This window comes from Electrophorus electricus, chromosome 1 (assembly GCF_013358815.1).
Source record: "Electrophorus electricus isolate fEleEle1 chromosome 1, fEleEle1.pri, whole genome shotgun sequence".
Taxonomy (NCBI): Eukaryota; Metazoa; Chordata; class Actinopteri; order Gymnotiformes; family Gymnotidae; genus Electrophorus; species Electrophorus electricus.
Window position 1 is genome coordinate 27,482,394 of NC_049535.1, and position 22,688 is coordinate 27,505,081.

General features: G+C 40.1%; 2 protein-coding genes across 4 annotated transcripts in view; both read right to left on the reverse strand.

The window, feature by feature from the left end:
- Positions 1–752: 752 nt before the first annotated feature.
- Positions 753–14,605, reverse strand: syngr1a (synaptogyrin 1a). Of its 2 annotated transcripts, none has more exons than XM_027003399.2 (4): positions 14,293–14,605; positions 6,912–7,149; positions 5,880–6,025; positions 753–2,796 (listed from the first exon to the last, which is right to left on the reverse strand). In XM_027003399.2, exons 1-4 carry the CDS (start codon positions 14,386–14,388, stop codon positions 2,653–2,655), a joined length of 624 nt encoding a protein of 207 aa, XP_026859200.1. In that variant the 5' UTR covers positions 14,389–14,605; the 3' UTR covers positions 753–2,652. The 2 variants fall into 2 exon arrangements, with proteins under 2 accessions (XP_026859200.1, XP_026859201.1); XM_027003400.2 differs by lacking the exon at positions 753–2,796 and adding an exon at positions 3,250–4,692.
- Positions 14,606–15,241: 636 nt separating this feature from the next.
- fam171a2a (family with sequence similarity 171 member A2a) overlaps positions 15,242–22,688 on the reverse strand; it is a 31,694-nt gene continuing 24,247 nt past the window's right edge. For both annotated transcript variants that reach the window (XM_027003397.2, XM_027003398.2), the window contains 3 exons: positions 20,387–20,500; positions 19,797–19,923; positions 15,242–19,451 (listed from right to left, as the gene is read on the reverse strand). In XM_027003397.2, the coding sequence (XP_026859198.2) occupies positions 18,008–19,451; positions 19,797–19,923; positions 20,387–20,500 (1,685 nt within the window). In that variant the 3' untranslated portion in view covers positions 15,242–18,007. The remainder of the gene's footprint in view (positions 19,452–19,796; positions 19,924–20,386; positions 20,501–22,688) is intronic.

A 22,688-nucleotide genomic window follows, 5' to 3' on the forward strand; every position in this document is an offset into this window, starting at 1 on the left:
CCCAAGTTAAAAGTTAACATTAAAAAAAAATTATGTTTATTTGATACTGAACAAAGACTTGTGCAATGTTGATTTAGAGATTAGGGATTGCTGTATCTCACAACAGTTAACAGTATACTCACCAAACTGGACAACAGATACATTTAGTATGGCCTGGACATTACACCTGCTGTGCTAGGCTTGGTTTATATTACTAAATATAAAAATCTAGACTTGTAGTTTAAGTTTTATCTTTTAGGTTTTATGTATATCCAATGAAATGAAAAATTAAATAATGATAGTGTATTTGAGAGCCAGTGTGAGTCTATGTGATACTGAGCATGAGTCACTGTCTTGACTTACTGTGCTGCTGACATGTTATAGATGGCCAACATCTCGGTTTACACACACACACACACACACACACACACACACACACACACACACACACACACACACACACACACACACACACACACACACACACACACACACACACACACACACACACTTACTGCAACTCTCCCTGACACATAGTACGAATACAGGAATTGATGTCACTACCTCTCATTCTGACAATGCAGCACATTACGTGGATTGGAAAGTCAAAGTCTATGATGAGTTATACAACCAGGAAATACCCTCAGTAACTTTTTAATGACATAGTTAAAGTAGATTTTTTGCTTCACACCACTCCATTACTGGATGTTCAGTTAGCCTTCAAACTTTAATCTATATATCTATGAATAATAATATTCAAATAAAAACAGTAGCTACTCAGTTTCTTTATTATCTCCACATACAGTCCAGCACATCTAATGAATATCAGAAGTCTTTGCAACAAGCCACCCAGACATGATAAAGTAAATTTTTGCTCTGATTGTTATAACACTACACATATCTGAAATCATGGCTGAAAATAACAGATATCAGCTGACACATCGTCTACATAGAATAGTTCTTTTAAAAGTGTAACCATGAACAAGATTTTAAACGAGAACAAAATAAAGAAAGCATTCCTGTTTTAGAAAACATCATGTTTACCTAGAATAAAAATAAATATTCCACAGCACTTTCAAACCCAGTTAACATTAAATAGATATACACGGTATGTTACTTCAATAGCTAGAACAATTTATATTATTATTAATTTACTTAAACTTTTTCAAGTTCTTAAAATGTACATAATACATCTTTAAATATTCTTAGATTTATATATTTCGTTATATATTTTTTCTGTCATAAAATAAATATAGGCAGATTTTAAAATGTTAGTACATAATCACTCATAGAACATTATAATCAAAAACACGTATTTTATCATTAGGAATAAAAGATTATGAATTGAGATGCATCCAGAATCTGTCAAAATCACAAATAAAACTTTTTCCCTGATGTATTGAGGAGAAAAATAAACAGCAGATGATGCTGCTTACAGAGCACTGAAGAGGAAAATATCCAGTAATGGAACTACAGACAGTTTAATTCTAGTGTGACTGTGAGGGTGCTCCATGGTGAGGGGTGTGCTGATATTACATGCTGTCTAGTTCTGAAGAGCCCGTCGAGTGAGGGGCATCAACACAGGCATCATCACAGATCCAGCCACATGAAACTTCTGTGCTAGAAAAGTACTAATGCTCCAATCTAGGATTCAGCTTGGTAATAGAAAATCATGGCATGAATTTGGATTTTTGAACTTTTAAAGTTTACACTGCTCTATATTTCAGTACTCAGTTCATTACGCCCTGTACAACCATGCAGCCGTTTTATGGTTTTATAAGTTTCTAAATTTGTCTGATTTGGTCAGATGATACAATATTGATGTAATACATTCAGCCAACCCTATAATCATCATGAGTGTCACACAACCCCTTCTCTTTTATGTATCAGATCTTGATTATCAAAAGTGTGTTACTGGCAACACCAGCTGAAAACCCTGTGTTAATTAGGAGTCATTGATTCATGAGATGCAGCTTGTTGGTGTTACACAAGCAGGAGAGAGCTGGTTTAACAGTAGAGATACCTAATACACTAATGTTTAATAGAACTTTGATTGGTATCTAGGTTAGTGGTGCATGGCTTTGCTTTCCATATATGAAGTAAGAACTAATTAACTTTGTGTTATGGTCCAGGTTGTCAGGTCTCTTTTTACATGTCACTGTGTAAACATTATGTTTTTATTTATGTACTGGAATGTAGAATAGGGCTGTGGACAAAACACTACAGGTGATGAACTATGGGTGCTATGAAGCTATCACCCCATCCACACCCCTTGGCTGAAGGCAAAATGGTTGGGAGATGTACATTGAAAAAAAAACCCAGGTCAAGAGACTCCATACCTAGAATGTTAAAAATGCTTTTGCCCAAAACAGTTGCCCTGTAAAGATGAACTTCTGTCATACCAACCAGCCACTTGCTGCCTCTGCTTAAAGCCCTTCAGTGACCTTTGACCATAGTACCCAAACTGTTATCTGAATAATCCCTGCATATCCATTTCTACTCCTTCAGCCACTACATATAACAGATCAACCAGCCTTGGTGTGTATTGTCTATGCAAATGCAAAACTCCACCCAGTGTTTCCCTCTTGTACATAAGCAATTGTACATAAGCCCTCGTCATGGCTCACCTAGCTCAGCATACAGCGGCTGAACTCCAGGTTCCTTCGGCCCACCTCAGTAGTCTTGTCTCTGGTAGCCAGCAGAGCTGTTGTAAGTGGAACCCATACTGCCTGTTGCATCCACGTCACCTGTGTAGGTCATGTACTCTGCACCTGCCGGGGGCATTGCTGCAGTGACCTGGCTAGGGTCAGCATAGTCCTGCAAGAACAGAGCGGAACTTGCACCAAGCTGGAATCTCCGGAATGCCAAAAAAGCCTGACCAGCCTGAAGGATGTGAGCAGGTGAGCAGAGAAAGGGTTGATGGGTACACAAAGATTATTGTGTGGAAAAGACTGAGTATTACAGTAGAGTGGAAAGAGGGAAGTAATTATGTTTATGTGTCAGTGGTAGGATTGAGAATGAATGTAGGGCCATTATTCATTTTGTAAACAAAGATAAGGATTAGGGAGTGGAGGGAAATCAGGATGATGAGGAGAGAGAGGGAGAAAGGGAGAGAAATACATTAACTTGGTTAGTTCAAATGATCAACTATGTTAATATAGATCAAAGTTAGAAGTTATTTAGTCTGACACAATTAAGAAGTGATTTCACTTAAGTGACACAACCCAGAATACACATACATACATACACAGCAGAAAAAAAATGCTCAGATCACTTCTATCGAAGGCTCTTTAGTCTATTAAAACAGACCAAATTTAATTCACAAACAGCACACTATATAAAATAATCAAGCAAATTGCTAATTAAGACAAAGAAGGATCCAAGTGTAGCCAGAGCTTAACAAAACTCTAATATAAACATATGTAAATGTAACAAATCAAACCACACAATAACATTAATGCCAAATAACATGATGATGTTCTATGTTCAATTTTAACTTTAGAAAACTAATAACATAACTAAAAACTAAATAAAACTAATGAGTGTGCAGAAAGGAAAACTGAAATTGTACTGTAACTATAGCACGATCTTATAAGAACAGTGCTCTCTAGACATTAGATGTGAATGCAGAAACAGGCCAAAGACGATGGCCCTATGTAGTGTTCTATTATCTTTAAGGCTAATCACTGTAACCATCATATAACCAGCATACTTAAAACTAAATGCATGGCTCCATCTTGAGTTCCCTGAATGGGATAACTGTCCAGCACAGACCAGCAATGAGAAAACTCTGTAATGTAGTGGTTCTCAAAGATTTTACATCGCATACCATCACAGAAAATATTTGGCTCTTCAACTACCACCATTATAACCGACATGTTATTTTATTTAAAAAAGGTATGTTGGAGATTCCTCTGTGTACCACCAGAGGGATAATGTGTACCACCTGTGGTCCAGTGTACAAACAAATGAGAGTCATTCAGTTCTGTTTCTTCAAGTCAGAGAGCTCTGGCCTAGGCAGAATTTTCACAGCAGTTTCTCTATAGTCCACACATTAATGGTGAGAACAGGGTCAAACTATACTGGATACTTTTTACATGGCATACAGTATACACTATCTAAACACTTTATGTTCCACTTGCTGCACCTGGAACAAAAACACATTCAGCAACAACTGCAAGATTCCAAATATTAGGATGTCAGTGAATTCTTGAAAAATGTGGAACAACACTTTTTTGCCATATGAGGTGGTAATTTCTGTAAGAATGGAGTTGTATATGTGTACTATAAATGTAAGGTGAAAAAATTCCTTTTCCAACTCCAGATAGTAATGAGCTATTGAAAAAATACTGCATGATCAACAGTTGTTGCACAAATGTAAATATGTGGGCTCATTGTTTCCTTCATATCAGTCTTCTAACACAACCTGTGGTTATAGACATTCTGCATAAAGGGCACATATGATTCAGTGATGCCCCTCTCACACATGACAGTTGATACTGATCACACCGAGACTCTACGTGCATTTATCACAACACAAAAAGAAAGAAATGTCATAGCAGATAAACATAGAGGTTATGTCAGTGCTATTATGTATGCATGTGCTGTGCTTTAGACAAATGGGGAAGGAGGGCGAGTTGCAAACAGCTTGTTGTATTCCTCTTCAAACGAAACTTTCTTTAGACGCTCCACTGCCAGCAATGTTAAAGCACCCTATAGAAGAACAAAATGACCAAAGGCACTTCACTAAGTAATAAAAGAAAAAAAAGAAAAACACCATCACACTTATGCTGTTACACTTGAAGCGATCTTTCTAGAGACAGCATTATCACCATCAAGTTATGTGCAATGCTTTATCCAACTTGTCCAGTCTAGACATAGAAAGTTGAAACTTTAACCAGTCATGGTACAAAAATAGTAGAAAAATTAACTATAAATCCCTAAAACTACAATATAATACTGAAGTTATTACTGGATTAAAAGTTAAAGAGAATAAAAATGTGTTCAGGCCATGAAAGCATATTTCATGTAAAAAAAAAATTAAGATTTTATCAGCCAGTTAAATGGTTGTTCAGTTCAGTTATTGATTATATCATTTTTTAAATATAAATTTTAAGATTATACATTAAAATTAATGCACAATAATGAAAGATTAATGTATAAGGGTAGCACAGGTAGACAAAGAGTAATGCATTCAGACTTGGCCACAGTTTAAATGAAATAAAGTTGCACTAGTAGATTACTTTCAGGCTACAGCCTGAGCCTGGTCTTGAGTTAAGACCAACTGACAGTTGATATTAATGAGGTTGTTATTAGAGCAATATATTTTAAGACATTAGTTATTAATGCAGGACAAAGCTTACACAAATACAAAGGATATTGGATACATGCAGCAAACACTGACAGAGAACACAGCACAACCGTACAGAGCAGTTTCAGAGAGACTCTCACCAGGTCAGCATCCCTAGAAAGAACACTGCTAATATATTGTTACAATTCCTTCTCAGTGAGATTAAAGAGCATGCACAGGGGTCATTAGTGGATCATAACATTAACTAACCTTTTTATTGTTTTAATGTTGTAAGATCATTGCCTTAAAGTAACATTCCATGACTGTAAAAGTCATTTTAAGTACCATTACCAAATCCCTTTTAAGAGCACAGATTGATTATAATATCATATTTAAGAAAAATCATAAGGGTTTTGACTCCACTGGGCTATAAAATATAAATCTTGGATGTTACATCAAGAACCTTGTTTAGGAACTTCTTGAGAGAAATATATGTCCTTTGGGAATCCCTTATTTTTATAGCCGTCCAATGCAGCCAGACTGGGACCTTGATGTTATGGAATTACATTGCGTGTCTTTGGTGTCCGCAGTGATGAAGGGCAGTACTGACCCAGGAGAAGATGGAGAAGAAGGAGAAAGTGATGGCTGCTCTCGCTGCATCTGCCCCCTCGTTCAAGGGGTTGTCTTTGTTTTCAGTCATCTGCCACTGGTTGGTCAGGAAACAGAAGCCCACAAACCACATGAAAGCCCAGAAAGCTGCAGAAAACAGGAGGAACAAGGGAGCCCAGACACCATGTGTTACAGCCCTGATATTCACTTCTGGGCCTGGCATGCAAACATGTTCCACACGATCCACTTCCAGATGTTTTTACTTGTTGGCCACTGTATTATTACACCTGACTCCTAACTAAAGGCAAAGTCCAAGTATAACAAGAGTCAATATCTTGTCCGGTATTATTGTACCACTAAACCCACTTGATCTTCAAGTGAAGGGAAGATTTGTTTGCAGTTTTGTATTCAACCTGCAGAGAGCAGCAAACTCTCATGTTGGGGTGTGTGTGTGTGTGTGTGTGTGTGTGTGTGTGTGTGTGTGTGTGTGTGTGTGTGTGTGTGTGTGTGTAAGAAAAGCAAAGCACTTTTCTCTTATTAAAGAACATGGATTAAGGGCAGGGAAGCACTTTTTGTTCAGTGTTTTGGGGAATATTATATTCTATGATTAAATATATTCATTTAGACCATATTTGGTTTAGTGAACTAGCAAACCTCAAGTAAATACTGACTCAGGAAAGGTTTATCAAGGATAAATACAGCAGAAAAAGAGCATGGTCACAGTAAGAGCAGGTTCTTGGTAAAGGAACTGCAGGCTCTCTTTGAGACTGCTCTGTGCCAATAAACATTAATTTATGTACAATGGCAATACAATAAGACAATACAAATACAGAGCTGAAAATAATTTTTGATTTGAATCTGGATGTGCTGATTCCTCACAACATAACACCCATAACCCATAAGGCAGGTTCTGACATTTGTGATTGTTGCTTATTACTTTGTAGTTCTATTTAGTGTACAATATACTGGAACATACAATACAGTACAATGGCATTAACTCTTGGTAAGGAGAGTTGTTTCACGGCTGTCTCACCTGAGATGCCGATGTCGGCCAGCACGGCCTTCTTGCGGTCCTTGACTCCGCTGATCTGTGGGAAGTAGACGTCCAGGGCCAGAAAGGCAATGCAGCAGAGAAAGGCCAGGGAACCCATGACCACTCCGTAGTGGCAGGTGCTTTGGTTATGGTTAAATATGCAGTACTCTACCATCTCATTTGGATGGTTCAAGTAGCCTTCATTAGCAATGCAGCCAAAGATCACAATGGAAAAGATCTACAGGCATGGGGAAAGAAAGAATGAGAGAGAACATGTGATTACATAAAAACAGGATAAAAGAGAGACATTAAAAAAGAGAGATAAACCTCTGCAACAAGGACATAGGCAACAATTTTCTGGAGAAGAAGCATTCTAGTTTTGGCACAGTTCATACTCCTAACACATGGCCTCTGCATAAGTTCAATGATTGTGTCTTTTTGTGCATGCATGTGCATGTGTGTGTGCATGAGTGTGTATAGTTCAGGCCAAAGGTTTAGATACATGTAAGCCAAAGACATTCAAACATCCACATCACCATGTTATCATATATTTCTTTTCGCAATCAGGGCATTTACTTTCCTCACCTCATAAGTAATATAAAGTCTTTAAAGTCTATGTGTTTTTGGCTTTGCAGAGGAAAATGCATGCAACTCAGCCAAGACCTCATAAAAACTGTGTATATAGCCTTGAATAGCTGATCTGAGAACAGGCATACGGCTTGGGCATTCAGATGCCCAGATCACAAGGCTCCTGCTTCCCATGAGCACATGAAAGGAGGCATTGTAGCAGGCAGCACATGGGGCTCTGATCTTGTGATTGTTAGCAGCAGAGCTTTATGTGCCTTGTATTTCAAGTTTGTATCAACCTGAATACTGTTTTAGAATTTGATTAAGGTGCAATTATCATTAAACATTAGTAATGTCTTATTGTCCTAGTCCAAAATGAGTCCAATTTACAGAACCTATAAAAGTGTAGTAGTAAATAAAAGTGTAGTAGTAAATGACCTGTACATAGATACAGAATATGAGGAATGAGGAACCTGTACATAGATACAGAATATTAGGAATATTCTTCAGAGTGAATTTTCTTTATCAAATCATTCCATAATTTTACAGCACAGCTATATTAAATAATGCAGTGTTCTTCAGAGTGAATTTTCTTTATCACATCATTCCATAATTTTACAGCACAGCTATAGAGGCTCATTATTACTCTCTTGAAAATCACAGAACTAGAAATTTCAGTTTTCTAATTACTCTAATCACACCTCTGGGACTGATGGTAACAATGTGAACCTACCCCAAGGACCAGCCGGAACTGATTGCATCAGAGTGAACCTACCCCAAGGACCTGCCAGAACTGATCGCATCAGAGTGAACCTACCCCAAGCACCTGCCAGAACTGATCATACCAGGCTGAACTTGTTGTTTCACCAGGGCAGTGGTAACTATAGTTCTCCCACTAATAAATCAATCAAGTCCATTCATAAGGCACAGAGAAATTACATCATGCTGCTGGTCATGCTACAGAGGAGTGTACTGTTTTGAAGTGGACACTGCCACAGAAGAATCTACAGACACACATTTGCCATGTTTTCCCCAAATAATTCTTATCACTGAAGTCCTACCAAAATGTTGCAGTTTCACTGTTCACCATAGTAAGCATAGTAAGCATCTGAATTTAGGAAGATGTTAAAATATATGACTACAAGACTTTATAATAAGGCTGTACATGGCATTGTGGATGTTGTCTTCGACCTGTGACCACGATGCTGACTCATACTGGTGCAAACTGATATATGACAGAGTGAACAGAAGACTGTGTTTGACCCAGGACAGAGTGGTCTTTTAATCTCTTTCTTTGACCCAGGACAGAGTGGTCTTTTAATCTCTTTCTTGCTCTCACTCTCTTTCTCTCCCCCCAGTCTGTTCATGGCCTTCCTGCCTGGCTTTCCCCTCCACTACCTCCCACAGTACTTCCTTGAATCTCCCTGACCTTATGCTCACAGCACGGACAGACACAGTCAGAGACAGAAACAGAAGGGGTGGGGGATCTGAGTCATGGGACTAGAAGAAAAGCTCAACTCTTCACTCTAGTGTAGCAAATAGGAATACAGACATTCTCGAACAGAGATTCAGTGTAGTCTTATATGTACCCAAAATAACTTTATCGAGATAATCACAGCCCTTACAAACAATAGGAAGGTATTGATCATTGAAAAGGCAAAACCTCATAAAGCAGTAACAAAACACACAATTAGGACAATGTTTTGGAACACATTCTACAGGTCATTATGATTATTATCATATTATTCTAAATTATTATTATTATTATTATTGTTATTGGACAGAACCCTCACTACACAATGGATACATATTTCAGCAGAGCTGATGTACTTAAAAATGAACATTATAAGACAGCAATATCAGCTAATCTTGTATTAGCCATCAGTAATAATCAGCTAATACAGTAATATTAGCTATAATGCAGAATTTCCTTCACAGAGTGCATTCATATCAGAACTGAGAGCATAACTTGACCAAACAATGCTCATTGTTAAACAATCACACCAAAACAAGATTAAGTTAGAATGTAAACTCATAGAAATTGAGTTTATTAATTGTTATTCCAACCCATTATAATCCAGCTCAGATTCATTAAGTGAAGACTAGGTATTTTATTTGTTCCATTGTATAGTATAAGCGATCAACTGTCTTTTTTAAGGTTTAGGACTCACTGATGAAGGGTGTAGTGAATGCCACTATAACAGCTGAAAATTAAATGTTACACTGCACAGAGCATCTTAAAGTCAGCCACATGCATTATTTCAGCAGTCAAAACACTGGTCACTCCATGAATAGGTTGTCTTTCCCTTCCCTTTATCAGGTGTCTTCTGAAGTGAATCAGATATTGTTAAAGCAGGGCACCGGCTGAACAGGGCTCCCATACTGAACATGGTGCCCAGGCCAAACAGGGTTCCCATGCAGAGCAAGGTGCCCAGACATACAAAGTTTCCAAGCTGAACGGTAGCTCTGCTTTCTTGAACTTGCATGTAGTGAAGGACATGGTGACAACATTGACAAAAAAATGCACTAGATATGTTTCAGATATCTATCTATCCATCCATCCCAACTGATGCTGAGGAGTTAGGCAGGAGGCATATACAGGCAAGAATTTGTTTAAATGAGTCACAAAAAATATCATGAAAGCTGACGGTGAAAACAACTGAAAATCACAATGAAAACCTTATCTAAAACAAGACAAAATTAAAACAAAATAGAAATCAATACTGGAGCAAAAAATATTGATTGGAACAACAAATCTTTCTTATCTAGAACAAAAACAAAGCACCCGCAATCAAAACAAGACAAGAGCACATAAGTTTGAAATATGTTTACTAATGAACGGAAACAAGAAACACAATCAAGGGCGAGGAATGGCAAGATAGAACAAGTGTGGAAACGGAAAAGGTGAATGAACAGGATACTGGATGACTGGCGGGACAAGGGGCTGGGCAGGAAACTGGACTAGTTGGAGGACAGTTGACATGGGAACATGGACAGAGAGTGTCATGGAGACAGGGATAGATGCTGATAAAAGGACAGAGAGGGTTACATAGACAGGCACAGGAACCAGCACACTGATAGGGACAAAGACTAAACCAAGAACGGAAGATATGAATAGCACATGGGGAGAAGAAAACTGAGGGCTAGACAGAAAAGGAGACCTGGATAGGTGGATGGACAGGAAACTGGAACTGGGGAGGAGGTTGGGGAAGAGAATCAGGTCTGGCAGGTCCAAAGATACGGTGGCAGGCGTCAGGTCTGGTGGGTGTCTGGCAATTCTATAGATGCAGTGGCAGCATTCTAACTGAGAGAGGGTGCAGTGTACGCGATGCCCTCCAGGAAGCAGGGTGGGAGATATCCTCTGTCTGAAGACAAGAGGCTGGGCGTCGTCTTCCATGTTGGAGATGTGAGAGAGAGTGGCATCCTCTTCGGCACAGGGTGCTGGATCACCAAAAGGAATCAAGACTTCTGCAAAGGTGGCAGCGATTTCAGGAGCTCTCAGCTTGGCCATGTTTGCTTCTTGTCCGGGACCACGATCACATCATCACACACCATCAGGACAGTGCCCTCTAGGCCAGAGACAGGGCGGCATTAGCAATGCCAGCAAATGGAGGCAAGCACTCAAAATACTCATGCAAGAGGATAAACTGTGGATCTGGATTTGGAGTGAATTCTGGCTCTTGAATGAACTCCACCATGAGCTCTGGATGCCATATTGTTATACACTGTTGTTGCCACTTTTGGCTGGATGTAGCAGGTTTCTCTGCTATGGCCTCATCACTCACTTTGTCCACTAGGAGTGTTGCCTTCACTGTTGCCAGTGGTGGGGCATGATGAAGTACAGACTGTTGTCTACCCCAGGAGACCCAGGATCATGAAAGCTGCTGACCTGGAAGGAGCTCACTCCTAGAAGGCCTACCATAATCTGCCTGAATACTAAATCCTCTTGAATACTAGCGACACTGCATTCCCTTAAATGCAACTTATCCCTTCCATGGAGCAGGGATCTATCCACAATCCAAGGTGCCACATGCCATTTAATCTGTCCACAATCTGGGGTGCCACATGCCATTTGTAGTGGCGTTCGCTTGCCATGTTTGCAGGCACAAAGAGGCAAACCAGAACCTCATCCACAAACCTCTCCAGTTCAGCTTGCTACATCCTTATAAAGTGTTGGTTCTACTGTCACAACTATCATACCTCTGTCAAAACTGACAGTGAGGAGCGATGCAAAGGAGTCACTCATAAAAAATAAACTGAAAACAACTACTGGAGAAACCTTATCTAAAACAGGACAAAGCTGAAATAACACAGAAACCAAAACTGGAGTGACTAAACGTACGAGATCTTCACTAGAGTAAAATCAAGACAAGTGCACAAGCAAAGGGTAGCATGAGGGTAGAGACTGAAACAAAAACAACAACAAATGGCCTTCCTCATCATGGGAACTGCATCCTACCCTATCTCCGAAAAAGACATGTCTAATTAAAGCAAAGTACCTTGCAGTTTAAGGCTTATAATGAAAGCTTGGAGCTAGCAGGTGATGTCTGTAAATGCTAAAACATTTCCATTTAAAGCACCAGATGCTCTTGTCCAGAGTGACTTACAGAGGTGCTTTGTAGTCTCTATCAAATACATATCCCTAAGAATGCTGCAAGGAATATGTCTGAAAAGGTCAGATATGAAGACTCGCTAGGCACAACTCAAAATAGTAAATACATCAGACATGCTGCGCAAACTGAAAAAAGGGTTTCAACTGTGGATCTTAGGGAACAAAATCCCTATGATGTCTAATAAAAGTGTCAAAATATAGTTGCAATGTAGATGTACATAGTAGACACATGACATGGGTATAAAGCATTGTCAGAAGAAGAAGGGCTAACCATACACATATAACTCCTTGATAATTTTCTTAATCTGCTCATCATTTACTTTCCCCATGAGACTGTTACTATAAAGACATTCAAACTTAAACTTAATCTCCCAAGCCACATAATGCTAACATAGCTGTGAATCAGTAAACTCAGGATCAGAGGGAACACCTTACATTTATCAGAGATGCAGATCCCTCACACAACGACAGTCTGTGCCCCTTAGGGGAGACCACACATACGAATACAGTATTGAGCAAAGCACAAATGGTTGGGTTTTACAAATATTTATTTTACATAAATATTTTTATATTATTTGTTTTCAGGAAAAAAACAAAACAAAACATCATATAGCTGGTGTTCTATCAAAGTTGCCATGGCACTGTTTCACAAAACAGACAGAGATGCAGCAGAGCTTATTTGACTGGGATGAGGTTAGGCTAGCTCTTGTAGCTCTGTAAATTAGCCTATTGTTAGCAGTGTAGAAGTAGATCTTCCTTGACACTTGACAAGGCTACTCTCCTGCTTACACACAGCAAGATATATTGTTAGTGCCTTTGTTAGTTCCAATGTCTACTAGTTAAGTTGCCTCAGTTTATTGTAGAACAATATTTTAATATTCTAAAATTAGAAGTTTAATAAAAAAATTGTATTGCTACCATGCCCAGTCAGATAAGAAGTTACTGAGGTCTGGACATTAGTCAGTTTTTTTGCACATCCCTAGTGGAGAGAAATCAAATACAGATACAAATACTTTGCATATCTCTATCCATTTAACAACACAGAAAATATTTCCCTATTGATATCTAAAACGCACCCATATGACTACAGCAATTTGGGTTCTCTTCACTTTTACTGGGATCAGAGCACATCTGAATAAATAGGGATGCAGATGTTTCACAGCCTCTTTGTCAGTGTGGTAGCCAAATGACACTCAAACACACATTTCACAACAATTTATTAAAAATGTGTACAAATAAAAAGTAGCATAAAAGCTAAAGCTCATAGAAAACATGCAGCACCCTGAGTAAAGGGCTGAGTAAATATCTTTTATTTGCCAAGCAAACTGATCTAACAAATGGTTAAAGATCATAATGTTTTAACAATACAACGAAAGGAAAAATAAATCTGGAGCATGATGAGGTCTACATACAGTACCCTGCTATCTCCCCCCTCTCCCCATTTGTAATCTATTTCTCCCACCTTCTCACCATGTGTTCAAATAACACACACACACACACACACACACACACACACAAACAGAAGGTGCAGGAGATGAGCCAAAATTATGGTTTTATATCCGTGACAAATGCACACTTGAGACAGATTCATCCAGTCCCTCGTTTGCTAGCAGTAGGAGACTGCAGAGGAGCTTCTTCAATATGACTATGAAAGCGGTCAAAAGGTACTTTGGATATCAAAAGAAATCTTAATGCCATTTAAAATTGGAACACAAATGTAAATACAATTTACATGACATAATATAGCCTAAATACAGAATCAGATGGAAATCTATTCTGCGGAAACCCAGCAACTTCAGTTAAACTACTTTCGAAAAAAACACACTGCTCCGGATGCACAGTGTCTGCATTCGTTTACATTTGTGTGCTTGACGCAAACAGGAACAGAAATATTTCTGCTGAAAACGCATAGCATTTATGAATGCACTACAAGTTTAACGAAAATTACAAATGTGCATAGTATTCTGTCACTGTGCCACTGCATCGACGGTCCCATCCCACACCTGTTATTCTTCCGCACGCACTCTTAGCCTACGAGATCTGGCTCGTTGACAGGCATTAAAAAAAAAAGTTCATTTGTAAGTCAGTTAAGATACCAAAGTGGACGGTTTGAACCAAAGTCCAAGATTTTTTAGCATATCATGCAGAAGCAGGACGCAATCTTGCCGTTAAATTAAATAATTGGTAGGATCAGTTACTCACCCAAGACATAATACGAAGAATAGTTTGAGGTTGTTGAAGGAAGGTTAGTGGATCAAAAGCACCACCAGCTTTTCCAGCCCCGTATGCCTGTTCCATCCTCAGTAGCTGTTTATCGCTTTTTATATGTCGCAATTTGAGAGGCGTCCTGTGGATAGTCGACCTTGGGTTTGAATGACTCTCCCGTCACAGAATAGACAGCCTTTTTTTCCTCCGCCTCCCAAGGCTTTTTCTTACGGTCTCAGTATCACACCAGCGTCTGCGGCCTGTTTTCTTGAAAGGTGGCGTTTCTTTCTCTTTGCCCTATCCCACCCGTTCCCCTCTCTCGCTCTTAATGGGGGGAAGACAAGGCAAACACGAAGCACAAGGAGCCCGCGCGCGCACTCTCAAGGACAGTAACGCGTTTTAGGATTATTTGCTCACATATATTTGGCATTGTGGCCCCAGAATCGGAATAAATAGAAACTCACCATTAATCAACACTAAATAAAAACAATTTATAGCTAAATACTTTTTTTTTCTTTTTGCACAGGACCACAAACAAGAAAGATGCAAAAAGAAGCAACGGAGACAAAAACTAAAAAAAGTATTTAAAGTGTGTTAGTATACTATTCAAAAATAAAACTATTTTATTCTTACATGCATAAACCAAATTAATCCGATTACCATTTCAGGAGTCCAGCCTTGTGCCATCTAGCGGACGCTTTATAACCATTTTGTTTCTTGGAAATGAATGAAAGTAACGAATTTATAATGAGCAATAATTAGCAAATCTACATTCAATAATTGCTTAGAATTATACTGTGAAATCATAAGTTATTCAAAAAGCTTTCATAACATTTTAACGACACAGACAGTGCAGTATTATAAACGTATAAAAGTATTATAAAGTTTGTTCGATAATATTGGCGTTCTCCCTAGTTTCCACAACCACAAGCACTGGACATTTTTTTAAATATGCAATTTTTTACTTGGCTTTTAATTATTTCAGTTCAACAACGTCTCATACATACAAAGTGGTCAAAACAATTACAGTAAGAGAATGCACGATCAAAATGTCAAATTCATGAGCAGACTTTTTCCATTTATACTAGATTACTGTTGTATGTAAACTTTTAATCTTTATCAGCCTGTCAAAAGGATAAACTAAAATAATCTATATTATTGTACAAGACAAATAGTTATTTCAAATGCTGTTACATATCTGTAATACAGACACTAATCAGAAACGACAAGAACACAGAAGAAAATGTTTACAAGTTTGAAGCATAATTTTTTTGTAGAACAAAGGATTTCACATCCCAGCATGGCATTAACCTTTAACCTGTCAAACAGTGCATCTTATGTATTAAAATACATGCAGTAGCTGTTATTAGAGTCAGTTATATGGAGACTGATTATCACAAACAACCGGCAAATACAGCCAGGTCAACCAAAAGTTATAGTTCTGTGGAAGCATCAGAAACACCTCAAACCATATCAAGTTTACCCAAATGTGTAAGGAATGGATCCTCCAAAAGCTTAGAACCAAGTTACTCTGGGTATTTCCAGATAAAGGTGCAGCAGACATGGGAAGCATGTCAAGGCAAGTGAGAAATCAGAGTGCAAGGGCGCAAGCAAAAGGGAAAGAATGGACAAGATGGCTCAGAAGCTGTCATGTACTATGACCTACTGTAGAAGATTGCTGATAAAAAATAGAATTGTGTGGTACATTACTATGAGGCAGTTCTTTAATGGTAGGACAAACCTAATGAAAAATGAGCATGGAAGAAACAGAAACAAAGCTTATCTAAGATTTTCAGTTTAGATGGCCCGCTATTCTTGGAACTTTTAAGGACAGCAGTTCAATTCAGCAAGGCTATGTGGGAGAGTAAGACTCAAAAAGGCACTTCAAAGGCAATGTATAAAAAGGATGAAATGGACAGATGGAGAGAGAGAAAGAGAGCCTGAGCAGGACAGTGTTTTATGGAAAACCAAGAAAGTTGTTTGCACTTGATATAGTACTGTTTTGAATTGCTTTACTTTTAAAAAGATTTTGACACTCCATGGCTAATGTGTAATTTTCTTTGTTTATATTCTGCCAAAGAATATTTTAAAAAGTTGTCAAAATGGTTTAAGCAGATGCACTTCAATTACTTAAGACAATCTTCAATTAACAGGCATACTCAGCTGGGACAAATAACATTGTGGCTAGACATTGGCAAAACAGAATGGAGATAAAACAAAAACATGAGACCAGAGCAAAAGTGTTATGTTTACTACAGTGTTATAAACAATAAGTGGTTCACACAGTTTAGTAAGAGTGCTTCACTCAGCAATTCTCAGTCGTGTTTAAAAAAATGTACCTGATACAGTTTCTCTACTGTAAATTCATCCATGCACAATATGCATCACTTGACAAACTGGGCTGGAGTCAGTGAACGTAAAATGATTAATTTCATTTAAAATTTATAATAATGAAGAACTGCTGAAGTGTGCCTCCTGATAAATATATGCAGCAAAGATCTGAGTGAAGGCTAACCAGCCAAGGCTTGAGGGACACCAGATACAACAGTATGCTTCTCCCTCTCCCAACTCAGCCATATCCAGACTGTCAAAACACACGCTTCTTCCACACCCTGATTTGGGGGATAGAATTTATCCGGGCAAAAGTTGAGAATGTTCCAGATATTTGAATTTTTACATAATGGCTTATGCTGTCATTACATAGATCTTCCAATTCGACATGTAAGACATATACAATTGTGCACTAATCTAAACAAAATCTCACCTATGCCAGGGCATCCCACAGAAGCTAACACAGGAACTGTGTAGTTAGATATGACAACAGAATACAGTTGCTAACTAATTGAAAAAACTGATCACTGATCAGGTAAAAATGGCAGCTTTGACCAGAAACCAGATTCAGTGTTGTTAAGTGAGAATTACATTTTTAAAATTTAAGTCATATTTTGAGTAAACAACCATTAATACAGCAACCATTTCACTGCCTTTTGTGAATGGTATGATTGACACACACACACACACACATCTCTGTGTTTCAGCTTTAGTTAAGTCATATAAAATCAAACCTTTAAAAAACAAAACAAAACAAAGGTTCAGAAAAAGCAAACATACTTTAAAACATCCTGAATTCAGTCTGTATGTTTTTTTTTTCTTTGCTAAACTTTGTTTTTCTTGCTTCTTAGGCTTTTTGTCTTCTTTGCTGAGGAATTCTTTAAGGCCTGTGGAGTACTTCCCAAAGACAGTGTGAACTTGGCTCAGACTCATTGCCATGGGGGATTATGAGGGGTTGCTGGAAGGCGCACATTAAGGGGTCACATTAAAAGTTAATCATATATTTTAAAAAGTCTCAAAAATAAACTCGGCTTTAGAAAATATGGCCTTCTCTGGGTTTGTGAATTGGTGTCTACATCCCATGTGTTTTTTCATTCTGCTTTAGGAAAACACAACATCGGCAGAGCATCGAGGAGGATTTGTTATCCAGTGGCAGGTAGAGCTCATGCAAAAGCCAGTTTGCTTGTACCAGTGGTCAAACACTAGGCTGTTCACTACTCATTCTTCCGGTAAGTGGCTCTTTCCCTGTCATTTTGTGCTTTTGCCTGCATTTCTTGCATGTCTATTCTTTTATTCCATCAAATGCCTCCAAATGAGTGAGCATCTAAGAGGATTGCCTTGATAGTCCTCTTGAGTTCTCATGATTGTCCACTCGAGGGAACTACTTGAATACCATGAGTGGCCTCTCCTCCCGTCGCTGCCAGGGGCTCTTCTTATTCTCGTCTTCCTCATCTTTGTCATCACCTTCATCATCGCCGGGGCTGGTCATTGTCTCCCTGTGCACCACAAATGCACTGCCGTCATCATGGCTGCGCTCTTGCCGAGAAAACGTTCCTCCTTGCGACTCCTGGGCTTTGTCTGTCAGTGCCAGTGCTGAGCCGTCCTCCGGCAAAGATGCTGCCGCTCGGCTCTCTCTGCTAGCAGGCTCAGTGGAGTCGATGACCGGCAGCTTGGAGTGGAACTTACTGTGAACCTTCTTGTCGCCACTCTCCCTCGCTCTGCTCTCCTCCTTCATCTTCCTCTGTGAAGCCCTCCCAGAGTTCCCAGGGTACGTCTCAGCGCGGTGCTCCTGCATGGCTTGCCCCAGCGGCTCGTTGCCCAGTTCGATGTAGGAGTGGCGCACGAGGGCGTTAGAGCGTCCGTCGAGTGACACGAACCAGGCGAGTGGGTGCGGCTTGACACCGAGCTCCAGTAGCTTCTTCTCTGTGAGTGCCTTCAGCTCGCCGTTCATCTGTGCCACAGCCGAGTCATTGAACAGGACTGGGATGTGAACCGGACCGGAGGAATCCTCTGAGCTCCACTGCTGCTCCTGGGATCCTTCACCCTGCTGAGCTGCCTTGTCTTCCTCCTGGGGCTCAGCCTGCTCCTGCTGGCTCTTCTGGTGCTGGCCCTGCACTCGAGGCAGGGTCATGCTCACCTGGATGGCCTCCATGTCATGCTGCAGCTGCTGTTGCCTCTCCACAGCCTGCTCCATGGCTGACAGGTCCGAGGACAGGCGTACGTAATGGGCCGGGATGACCAGAGTGGGCACCATGCCATGGTACATGCCCTCCTTCATATGATCCACGGAGTGGCAGAAGATCAGCTGGCCATTTGCACGGTCTGCTGTCTGGGAGTCCGAGTATTCCGGGGGCTTGCTGTCCTGCCCGTGCTCATGGTAATGGTCACTGAATGGCAGGGATGGAGCATCAGACACAGAAACATGGATGTCCTTGCCATCACGGTGACGCCGGTCATCAGAGTTATCAGCTGAGCTGTAGCCCCTGATCGGGTCATCTCGCTGCAGTGGCTCCAAGTTGCTGCTGTGGGGAGAGTGGGCGGCTTGCAGCGGGAAAGTCTCGCTGTGCCTGCCATACGTGTTCCGCTTCAAGTGCTGAGGCTTTGGGCCACGCCCGAAAAAGTCTTCACGCAAGCTGTGCAGGTCCCGGGTGGAGGACAGCACCGATTTCACACCATTGGCATCTCTGATAGAGGCGGCTGTCTCTATATGCCCACCGCTGATGAGGTTGAGCTGTGAAGTGGATGTGCCTTGGTCTCTTGTGCAGCTGTCCAGGGAGGAGAGGTGCAATTTACGCCGATGCTGCCGGGGCTTTAAACATCGTCTCCTGACAGGAAAAGACATTGAAAAGATGAGTCAAATGGTGTAATGAAAAAGTACTACTGACTTTACGTTTATAATAAACTCGACAAAACTACATATCAAAGCATGAATTTTCTCTATTACACTGATATCATGCAAAGATGAATCAGGAAACACAAATTATGTCTTTATAGACCACACTAACAGAGGTCTGAAGGAAAGAATCAGAACTAAATGTGCCTGACTCAATTACACAGCTCAGCAACCTCAGCTGAAGGCCTCTAACTGTAGAAAATGCTGTGAAGCTGTGACCTCCAGCACACACATGGAGTTCCATACTCCTCAGCACAGGGAGTTCCAGCCCAAGTACCTGCAGTAGTACAGCAGCAGGCAGAGCAGGATTAGAACCAGAAGGGCCATGGAGCCCAGAATGGTCAGGAGAAAGATGGTGTGATATGTGGTGATGTCTCTCAGACCAGAGGGGTTCAGGACCGTGCCTAGAACACAAACACATCATACTCTGTGTGTGCTCTTGCCAACTGATGCAAAACTGGATCATAGGATATCATTAGGAACTTTATTTGTGATCATGCACAGCTCTATTTCAAGGGATGTCTTTGATATACAATATATAGTTCTATAGTTGACAATTGTGATAGTGCTATAATTAATAATTGATATTTCTATATAATTATAGAAAAAAAGTCTGATTTCCCATAAACACAGAAAGGATTTTCAATAGGTAAAAGATAGCATGTATGTGTGATTCAGAAGGATAGCAACTCTTTATAACCTCCTCTAAGCAGCATCGTAAATACAAATGGTACAAATGTAAAATTATACCAATCACGATAACTAGGCACAAAAACATATTTATTATGCATTTCTTTTATGTGGAAAATACAGCCTGGGTTTTGCACAGAGGAGGCAGGGCAGTGCATAGGGCAAAGCAGAGGTCACCTGTAGCCAGAGGAAAAGCTGCCAGCCAGTATCCTAAATGTGGAGCCACAAAACTGCAGGTCATGTGTGTTCCATCTCTGCTAATGTAGCCTGCACCACTTCTGAGCCACAGTCCTGCAGGAGGGCAAACACACACATGGACACAATAAGTATACCACTTGCAAAAGGCATCAAGCTAAAGGAGAAAACAACTTCCCAGTAATGTATATATTTATCCTGCAGGCTGTCCTGTACCAAAATACACTGTTGAGGGTTAATCGTCAATTAGAATCTTAACAAATGTAAACCAGGATGACTGTATAGCTGCCTACAAAAATATAACATAGATGTTTAGTGCTCCCGCCTTCGCTCTGCTGATAACGCCATTTCAGGATCTGCAGCTGTGGATCAGAGACAAGGCAGGAAGTGCCATGATATTTGTGAGACAACCCTAAGAACATTTTTAAAAACTGCATGACTTAATACATCCTGACAGCTCCAGCATGGAATAATTTTCTTCCTTCCAGCAATACTTCCAAACTACGCCTATTCACACGATAATTGTACTGCATCTATGTATTCACACAAGACAAAAATAAATAGCAGGAGTGTATAAGATGATTCAGTAAGTACAGAACTGTTTTACATGAACACAGTGTAACTGAGTCTTAATGAACACTGTTAGAGCTAGGCTCTTCAGGTCTGGGTGTACAGCACAGGGTGCTGGTGCCAAGGCTTGCAGTCGGAGCACCACTAAGTTTCCTCAGCTCAGTACTCAGGCCAGTGTAAACTTTAGGTCATTCCAGATTTATAAAACATGGCTACACAACATGACTGACAAGTTTCCATTATGCTGGACCAGTTTATCATGCTTCACAGATTTACTCCCTGTCTGGTTCATTAATGGCCAGTCTCACTTCCAAACTCCCCCTGCCTTTTTGGACCCACCTGCTATGCTTTGATTTACAAACTGAAAGCACCATCAATTAATTTATGAAAACCTCATAGCTCATTTAACTCATGCAGTGTCACTGACACTGTTTTGAGTATGCATGGCACATTGCAGAGTAGCCACTAGGGGGAGATGCAGGAAGGGCACAGCTGGGAGACCCAGTGCCTCTAGATGAAGCAGGGGGTTTCCCCAGTGAAATGAAGTCAGCCCCAGCACAAACCATGTCAGGTGGCCTCCTCCACTCTTTGGCCAAGCTCTCCATCGTCTGCGATCTGCCTCCAAAACAAACAGATCTCAAAGGAGATGGTCAGATTAGCACAGCAGGCACATGATCCAACGCACACCCACAGCACATGGCTGCATCATCCTTTTCCACACACTAGGCCTGTCTTCAGAATGCTGTTTTATTCCCCCCACCCACACTCATTTTTACCCCTCTCCTAACTGAGCTTTCACTGCCTGGGGTCCACATACATAAGCCTCTATGTCTGTGGCCACCTCAACGAACTATGCACAGTAATTCAGCCACGTGTTAGCACAGGCATGCATAAGTGCCGGGTCCCTCCAGAGTCGTCCCGACTGTATGGAAGGTGACAGCAGCAGAAGAGAATCTGGAAATGTATCCTCCCTCCTCCTGATACAGACGAGAATATCAGCACTTTCAGATCTTTATGCCTGAGAGTGCTGAATATCAGTACTCTCAGATCCTTAAGTCTGAGAGTGCTCAATATCATCACTCTTGGATTGTTAAATAAACAATGTTACTCATTCCCACCAGGTCCTCCAGCTATGCAACATCACTGTCCAAGGAAAACTTACTAGACTTGGTAGTAGATTGGAGCTGAGGAACTTACTTAAATTTACTTTGCATAAAGGACTTAGTTCTAACAGCATATACAAATCTATACTGTTTCTTTTAATAAATATCTTTCATTTAATATGTGTCAGTAAATCAATATTAAAAATCTATATACCACAAATAGCATCAGGTTATGGCAGGAGCTTTATTTCAAGAGTAGAGACAGATCAGTACATACAGGCAGTCTTCTGTGTCACAAACAATCACAACCTTACAACACAGTAAAGGCATAACAAGATCAAATGAGATTTTCCAAATGAGATTTACCAGATGCCTCACTCTGTCTCTCCAAAAATCAATTAGTTATTACTTATGCATTAGTTAATACTGCAACATTGCCTGTCTATGGGCTCAGACCTGAAGGTCATCATAGGCAAGTTAAGACAGACTTACTATCAAGGGGATGCTGTTTTAATAAGAATGCCATTTAATGCAAATAAGTGTGAGACAATGACTGTGAGATCACCACAGCACACTTATTTGAGTGACCTTCAATGGTTTCAACAGTAAGT

Coding starts and splice junctions, on each gene's coding strand:
- syngr1a (XM_027003399.2), bottom strand. CDS start 14,388: ATGGAACAGGCATACGGGGCTGGAAAAGCTGGTGGTGCTTTTGATCCA. Junction 7,150..14,292: donor TTCTTCGTATTATGTCTTGG/GTGAGTAACTGA, acceptor CCATGCCTGTAG/ATCTTTTCCATTGTGATCTT. Junction 6,026..6,911: donor GGCCGACATCGGCATCTCAG/GTGAGACAGCCG, acceptor TGTTTTCTGCAG/CTTTCTGGGCTTTCATGTGG.